Genomic DNA, 8,763 nt, shown 5'->3' with positions numbered 1-8,763 from the left:
AAGTAAAAGAACTTAAAAAGAACCTGACCACTCAGCAATGTACGGAAAGGCAGGCTCAGAAGCCTTGCCTTGGTCAGCAACGTAATAACTAACGTGGCATATAGGGAATGATGTAACTGGGGACCAATCCTGACCAAGAAGGGAGGGGGCTTGCTAGGGCGGCACTAATCCCATAAAAGCTCAATTTCTGCTTCTGCAAGATGCACTTCTCCTTTCTGAGAATTTGTGCCCACATCTCGAGAACCGAAAGGGGAAACCCTTCAGCCTCTTGAATAAAACGCTTGAGACAGCCAACTTCAGAATTGAGTCTGGGGTCTTCTTTATACACACCTTTGCCTGGCAAATAGCAAATGCTTTATAAATGCTTCACTGACCGACTAGAGCAGGGAAGCTTCCTTCCCAGACCACGGTGGGTAGTCAGTCAATAAGCATTTATTAAGCGGCTATTCTGTGCCAGGCCCTGTGCTAAGTGCCAGGCTACAGAGACAAAACACCCACAACCCCCAAACAAAACCCAATCCTTGCTCCCAAGGAACAAGGAGCGACAATTTGAGGAATCGCTATTGAAAATATTTTTATTTCACATTTCCAATTCTGTTTTAAAGACTTTTTGCCGAAAATTTCGGAAAAGTGGGGAGGAGAGACAGAGACCCCAGAGTCTGACTAATAATAGAAAAATAGGCGGGAGACCTCGGATGTCCCACAGCCTTGAAAAGCCAGCCCAATGTAATGCGCAGGTGCCATGCTCCCGAGATGAAGGCAAGGATGGGGGCGGGGGGGGGGGTGTAGGTGAGTAGGTGAGCCAGAGAGCATGCGCGGCGGGGGTCATCCAGGTCCCGGATCTTTATCCTTTGGAACTCCAGGAGAGCTGGTGAATCCGGAAGCCGGGAGGGGGCGGCTTCCGGGCTTGGGGGTGTGTGCTTGTCGTCTCGCGCAGGAAGCGCGGGGAGACTGGCGGGCTGGGAGGGGCGGGCGACTGCGGTGGTTGTTGGGTGGGGAGCCGGGCGGCCCACAACGTTCTCCCACGATGCCGGGGATGGTGTTGTTCGGACGGCGCTGGGCCATAGCCAGCGACGACCTGGTCTTCCCTGGCGCCTTCGAGCTCTTCCTTCGGGTGGCCTGGTGAGTGCCGCAGCCCGGGTCTGTGACAGCGACTCCCCCTCCCCCCCCCCCCCCCGTGGCCGCATTAACCTTCTCCCCCAGGCTGAAGGATCGAGGGAATCACCTCTTCTCCTTTTCTCCAAGCCACCCCTCTTCTCCTCTCCCCGCCCCAGGGAGGAAGAGGGGGGGGATTGATTATCTTTTTCCCTCTTTCCTCCATCTCCTTTCTCTCCTCCCTAAACCACTCCTCTTCCACCTCCCCGCCCACTATTAACCATCTCCCCTCCCCCTATACCCCCTTAACCACCTCCCCTTCGCAGAAGGGAAAGGGGGATTCCTTCCTCCCCTCCCTTTTCTTCTTTCTCCCCCTCACTGAACCACCGCCTCACCTCCCCTCCATTATTCCCTTCCCCTGGGAGGAATGGGGTGGTGGTGGGGGAATTCCTCTCCTCTCCCTCCCTCCCTCTTCCCTAGGCCACCCCTCCCCTTACCCCCTCTCCTCCCATTTACCTCCCCAGGGCAGAAGGAAAGGAGAAATTCCCTCTTTCCCTCCTCCCTGACCCCCCCCCCCCATCCTCATGCTCCCCCCCACCTCCCGTTCAGGCCTGGAGCTGGTGAGCAGCCCGAGGATTGTGATTGATTGATGAGTTCTCGTTTGTCCCGGGAGAGTAGCGGCTGATCTTTGCATTGCTGTTCTTTAAAGGCTGCCGGGGTATCGAACCCTGGATTTGAAGTCGGGCGGGGGGTGGGGGGTGGGGAGGAGACCTGGGTTCGAATGTGCCTCCTGCCATTTTATTGCCCTAGGTGTCGATTCTCCAGCTAAGTGACCCATAAGGTTCCTTTTATCTCTTAAATCTCTGGATTCCGAGTGCCTCCACCCCTGGAATGATCTCCCTCCTCACCCCCGCCTCTTGGCATCCTTCAAGACTTAGCTTAAATTCCCCTTTCTGTAAGAAGCCTTTCTTCACCCTTCTCCCACGAGCTGCTTGTTCCTTCCTTCTGAGATTACCTCCCCTTACTCAATCCATAATCCGCCAGTCAGTACGCATTTATGAAGCTCCTGTCGTGTGGCAGGCATCATACTGAGTGCTTGGGGATAACAAAAAGAGGCCAGGGACAGCCCTTGCCTTCAAGACAGCTCAAATCCCACCTTTTGCAAGAAACCTCTCCTAGTGTACCTCCCCACCCCATCACCTTCCTTATGCACTGTATATCTTGTATATTCCTGTATAAGTGCGTGGTTGTGTTCGTGTTGTCTCCTTCCTGGCTTCTTCAGGACTTAAACGCTATCTTCTGCAAGAAGCCTTTTCGGGCTCCCTTCACACACCTCCCCCCCCCCCCAACTGCTAGTGCATTCCTCCTGAGATTACCTCCCTTTAATCAATAATCAATCAACAGCCATTTCTTAAGCACCTACCATGTGCCAGGCACAGTGCTAAGCAATAGGGATACGGAAGTAATTTAAAAAATAATTCCGGCTTTCCAGGAACTTGAATTTTTTTTTGGAGGAGGAGGAAGGCAGGGGAATTGGAGTTAAGTGACTTGCCCAAGGTCACACAGCTAGTAAGTTTGTCAAGCGTCTGAGGTCGGATTTGAACTGGGGTTTTCCTGACTCCAGGGCCGGTGCTGTACTCACTGCCCCCAGCAACTTGAATTCTAATAGTGGAGACAGTATACTAGCAGCTATGTATACATGGGGTAGCTAGGTTGAGGAGGGGAGTGCCAGACTTAGGAAGACCTGAGTTCGAATGTGACCTCAGGCACTTATTGACTTTGTGATCCCTGGCAAGTCACTTAATCCTGTTTGCCCCAGTTTCCTCACCTGTAAAATGAACTTTATCTGTAAAATGAGTAGGCTATTTGCCAAGAAAACCCCAAATGGTGCCATGAAGACTGGGGTTGAATATGAACATGACCAGGTAAAATCTCTGATTCTGAGGTCATAAAGATCCAGGGGACTGTTTTTGCCTTTCTTTATAAACCCAGAGTTTAGCACAATGCTAGGGGGTTTTGTGTGTGTGTGTGTGTGTGTGTGTGTGTGTGTGTAAGTAATTAAGCACCTACTGTATACTATATATAATAAATGCTAGTTGACTTGTTAATTTGGATGGCAGACTTGTTGCAGAGGTGGGATTTGAGTTGAGTCTTTCAACCAAGACACAAAATACATAGTATGAATGGGAAGTGATCTCAGAAGAAAGGCAAGAGAGGGGGAGGGGACCACCAGGAAACGCTTCTTGCAGAAAGTGGGATTTAAGTCTTGAAGAAAGCCAAGAGACAGTGTACATACAACTATGTACTTACAAAATATACAAGATATATGGTATACAAGGAAAGTGATGGGATGGGGAGGTACACTGGGAAAGGTATCTTGCAAAAGGTGGAATTTGAGCTGTCTTGAGGAAGTCAGAAGACATCATGCAGAAACTTTGTATCTACAGCAGAGGTTCCCAAACTTATTTGGCCTGCTACCCCCTTTAAAAAAAATTACTCAGCGTCCCCCTGGAAATCTGTCTTTAACCCTTTATTGGTGTTGTTTTTTTTTTTTTTGGAATTTGCATCATTTCAAAAAATATATAAAATATTTTTTTTAAAAAATGCATTTTAAATTTAGTAATTTATTGTAAATTTGTGGTTTTTTCCTGCACTGAAATTTTGATGACACAATATTGCTTCATGTAACCATATAGCATCTCATTGTAAACCAGTCATTGCACACACATCTTCTTGCCAGTGCATTCTAGACTTCCCAACAAGGCTCTACACACTAGCCTGCCAACACTGATCGGTTATAACTTGCATTTTGTGTATTTATTTGAAAATACTGTAATTACTATGACTTTAACTCTGTTATACAACAGGAGAAACATGTATGGGTGGTTTTTCAAAATTTTCTTCTTTCCTTATGCTTCTACCACCCCTTTATTTTTATTCAGTGCCCCCCAATTGCACCAGAGGCTACTACTGTCCCCACCCACCATAGTTCCAGTGCCCCCCGGGGGCAGTATCACCCACTTGGGGAACCTAAGACAGGATATACAAACTGTAAGCTCCTTGAGGGCAAGGATTTCCTTTTGCCTCTTTTTGTATCTTATATGACCTATGATTATTATATTTATTCCTCAACAATTCAGTGAGATACGTACTGCTAGTATTATTATTCTCATTTTACAGATGAGGACCATGGCTCTGAATCATAGATTTAGAGCTAGATGGGACTTTAGACTTTTTATCTTGTTCAATCCCCTCATTTACTGAAGCTCAGAAATATTAAGTGACTTGCTTGACAAGGGACCTTTAGGGAAAGGCCTTTAATGGAAAATCTTGTACCATTTCTTTTTTTTCTTATTTAATATTTTATTTTTTCCCAGTTACACATAAAAACAGTTTTAGTATTCTTTTTTTTTCCCCACATTTTGAGTTCCAAATCCTCTCCTTCCCCTCCTCCCCATTGAGAAGGCAAGTGGTTTGACAGAGGTTATATGTGTGTAGTCATGCAAAACACATTTCCATGTAAGTCATTCTGTGAAAGAAAACACAGACCAAAAAAAAAGCCTCAAGAAAAATAAAGAAAAAGTATCTTTGATCTTCATTCAGGAGATGGATAGCACCTTTCATCACAAGCCCTACAGAATTGTCTTGGATCATTGTATTGCAGAGAATAGCTAAGTTATTTATGGTAGATCATCATATAATATTGCTGTAACTGTGTAGTACAATGTTCTCCTGGTTCTGCTCATTTCATTTTGCATCAGTTCATGTAAGTCCATGTTTTTCTGAGAGCATCCTGCTCAGCATTTCTTTTCCCCCTCCATATAATAGTATTTTGTTTTTTTACCAATTACATGTAAAGATAGTTTTCAGCATTTACTTTTATAAGATTTTGAGTTCCAAATTTTTCTCTCTCATTCCCTCCTCTCCTCTCTCCCCGAGAGAGCAGGCAATCTAATATAGGTTATACATGTTCAATCATAGTAATCATATTTCTACATTGGTCATGTAAAAGAATCAGAACAAATGGGAAAAACCACAAGAAAGAAAAAACAAAAGTGAAATATCGTTTTGATCTGCATTCAGATTCCATAGTTCTTTCTCTGGATGTGGGTAACATTTTCCATAATGAGTCTTTTGAAATTGTCTTGTATCATTGTATTGCTGAGAAGAGCTAAATCTGTCATAATTGATTATCATACAGTGTTGCCATTAACTGTGTACAGTGTTCTGGTTCTGCTCATTTCACTCAGCATCAGTCACTTCATGTAAGTCCAGGTTTTTCTGAGATCTGCCTGCTCATCATTTCTTATTGCACAATGCACAATAGTATTCCATTACATTAATATACCACAACTTGTTCTGCCATCTCCCAGTTGATGTGCATCCCCTCAATTTTCAATTCTTTGCCACCACAAAAAGAGCTTCTATAAATATTTTTGTACATATGGGTCCTTTTTTCTTTTATGGCTTTGGGGTACAGACCTAGTAATGGTATTGCTGGATCAAAGGTTATGCACAGTTTTATAGTCCTTTGGGTATAGTTTGAAATTGCTCTCCAGAATGGTTGAATCAGTATACAACTTCACCAGTAGTACATTAGTGCTTTGATTTTCCCACATCCCCTCCAACATTTGTCATTTTCCTTTATTGTCATATTAGTCTACAGATGTGAGGCAATAGCTCAGAGTTGTTCTAATTTGCATTTCTCTCATCAGTAGCAATTTAGAGCATTTTTATATGATGTATAGATATAGATTGCTTTGATTATTTTGAAAACTGCCTCTTCATATCCTTTGACCGTTTATCAGTTGAAGAATGGCTCTTATTTCTATAAATTTGATTCAGTTTTCTGTATGTTTGAGAAATGAAGTCTTTATCAGAGAAACACACTGAAAATATTTTTTCCCACAATAACGATTACCAACTATGTATTTCTCTCAATCCTGTCTTCTCCTGTTTATTCTACTCTCTCTCTCCTTTTATCCTGTCCATTCTCAAAACTCTTTTGCTTCTGGCTTTTACCTCCCCCAAACTGCTTCCCCTTCTATCACCTCCCCTCTTCCCCCTTTTATCACCTTCCCTTCCTGCTTTCTCGTATGTTGATAGATTTCTACACCCAACTGAATGTATATATTATTCCCTCTTTTAGCCAGTTCTGATGAGAGTAAGGTTCATGTGCTTCCCTCTCCACTTTCCCCATTTTCCCCTCCACTATAAAATCTCTTTCAGGCCTCTTTTATGTCAGATAAATTTATCCCATTGTACCTTTCTCTTTCCCCTTCTCCCAGTGCATTCTTCTTTCTCATCCCTTAATTTTATTTTTTTAGATAATCATACCATCACATACCACTCATACCTTTGTCTATGTATACTCCTTCTAACTGCCCTAATAATGAGGGTTTTGGAAATTAGAAATATCATTTTCCCATATAGGAATATAAACAGATTAACTTTATTGAATCCCTTATGATTTCTCTTTCCTGTTGCATCTTATATTTGAAAATCAAATTTTCTATTCTGCACTGGTCTTTTCATCTGGAATGCTTGAAAGTCCTTTATTTCATTGAATATCCATTTTCTCCCCTGAAGGATTAAGGATTATACCCAGTTTTGATGGGTAATTGATTCTTGATTGAAATCCTCACTCTCTTTGCCCCAAAATATCATATTCCAAGCCCTCTGATCCTATACTGTAGCAGCTGCTGAATCTTGTGTTATCCTGACTGTGGCTCCATGATATTTGATTTTTGCAGTATTTTCTCCTTGATCTGGGATGTCTGGAATTTGGATATAATATTCCTGGGAATTTTCATTTTGGGATCTCTTTCAGGAAGTGATTGGTAGATTCTTCCAATTTCGCCCTCTGGTTCTAGAATATCAGGGCAGTTTTCCTTGATAATTTCTTGAAAGATGATGTCTAGGCTCTTTTTTTGATCATGGCTTTCAGATAGTCCAATAATTCTTAAATTATCTCTCCTGGATCTGTTTTCCAGGTCAGTTATTTTTCTAATGATATATTTAACATTTTCTTCTATTTTTCATTCTTTTGATTTGATTTGTTTCTTAATGCCTCGTGAAGTCATTAGCTTCTATTTGCCCAATTCTAAATTTTAAGGAATTATTTTCTTCAGTGACCTTTTGTATCTCCTTTTGCATTTGGCCAATTCTACTTTTTAAGGAGTTCTTCCATTCAGTGAATTTTTGTATATCTTTTCATTTGTCCTATTCTGTTTTTTAAGGTTTTTTTCTTCAGTATTTTTTTTTGTGCCACCTTTACCAAGCTGGTTGACCCTTTTTTCATGATTTTCATAGATCACTCCCATTGCTCTTCCCAGTTTTTCCTTTACCTCTCTTATTTGATTTTTAAAATCCTTTTGGAGCTCTTCCTTGCCCCAAGACCAATATTTTTCTTTGAGGCTTTGGATGCAGGAATTTTGACTTTATTATCTTCTGAGTCTGTATTTTGATCTTCCTTGTCACCATAGTAACTTTCTATGGTCAGTTTTTTTCTGTTGTTTGCTCATTTTCCAGTCTCTTTCTTGACTTTTAACTCTATGCTAAAGTGGGGCTTTTCTTCCCAAGTGGAGAGGGCACTATCCCAAGCTTTAGGTTTTTTGTGCAGGTGTTTTCAGAGGCAATTCTGGGGACTAGTAAGTTTTTGGCTCTTTCAAGGTGGTATGATCTAAGGTAGGCCCGTAAAACTTGTGCCCACAGTCTGTTTACAGCTCCCCCTCTGCAGCACACTGATTTTGAGAGGCCCACTAAAAATGTAGAAGAAATCCTTTGATGTGCTGCAAGGAGCCTGAGAGCTGTAAGTTGTACATACCTGATCTAGGAAGAGATGGTTTTACTACTCTCCTGTACTGTGCACTGTATGTGAGTGACCATAAGCACTCTTTTCAACCCTGGAACTGTGACCAGAATTCCTGTTCAACTGGGCACAATCATGGCTATGCTAGTACTCCTCCTCCCACTGGGACTGCTACCCAGGACTGCAACCTCGATCCGAGTCCAGACAATGCAACAGAATCCTGCCCTTGGTGCCAGAAAAGGGACCCCCGTAAATCTCCTTTTGACCCTTTGTCTTATCCCTTTACCATCTATGGGCTGAGAGGCCTGGAAACAGGTCTGAGGCCTTTTACTGGTTTGCTGGAGCCTGGTCTGTGTTGGCATGTCCTTCACTGGACTGTGCTCCATTCTCACTGTGGTGCAACAGACCTTTGGCCAACCTTCTAAGTTGTCTTGGGCTGGAAAATTGTCTCACTCCATCTTCTTGTGGGTTCTGCTACTCTAAAATGTGCTTGGAGTCATTATTTAAAGGTGTTTGGAGGAGTTTGGGGAAAGCTCAGGTGCTTTACTCCTCTGTCTTGCCTCTGTCTCCTCCACCATTCCTACTGTACCATATCACTTAATACAAAACTAGTAAATGGTAGAGGTGGGATTGAAACCGAGGTCAGCCTCCTTCCAAATCCAGCATTTTATTCCCTAGTCCTGCTTTCTCTGTTCCCCAGGTCAGTGGCTTACTTTAGACTCATGGTAGATAGGTTTGTTGCTGCTCAGTAGTAATCTAGTATATTGAAGGCCCTGGGGAGCAGAATAAGAAAATGCTCTAGCTCTGGAGGTGAGACCTTTTTCATACTGCCTGGGAAATTACAACCTTTCCTCAGC

At 43.0% G+C, this 8,763-nt stretch overlaps 1 protein-coding gene across 1 annotated transcript in view; it reads left to right on the top strand.

The window, feature by feature from the left end:
- Positions 1-898: 898 nt before the first annotated feature.
- The window catches only part of DAGLB (diacylglycerol lipase beta), a 57,180-nt gene continuing 49,315 nt past the window's right edge, over positions 899-8,763 (top strand). The window contains exon 1 of the mRNA XM_036741448.1: positions 899-1,122. Coding sequence (XP_036597343.1) covers positions 1,028-1,122 — 95 coding nt within the window. The 5' untranslated portion in view covers positions 899-1,027. The remainder of the gene's footprint in view (positions 1,123-8,763) is intronic.

Source organism: Trichosurus vulpecula, chromosome 1, assembly GCF_011100635.1.
Source record: "Trichosurus vulpecula isolate mTriVul1 chromosome 1, mTriVul1.pri, whole genome shotgun sequence".
Taxonomy (NCBI): domain Eukaryota; kingdom Metazoa; phylum Chordata; class Mammalia; order Diprotodontia; family Phalangeridae; genus Trichosurus; species Trichosurus vulpecula.
Note: the sequence above shows the minus strand (reverse complement) of the source record. Positions and strands in the feature narration are given on the sequence as shown.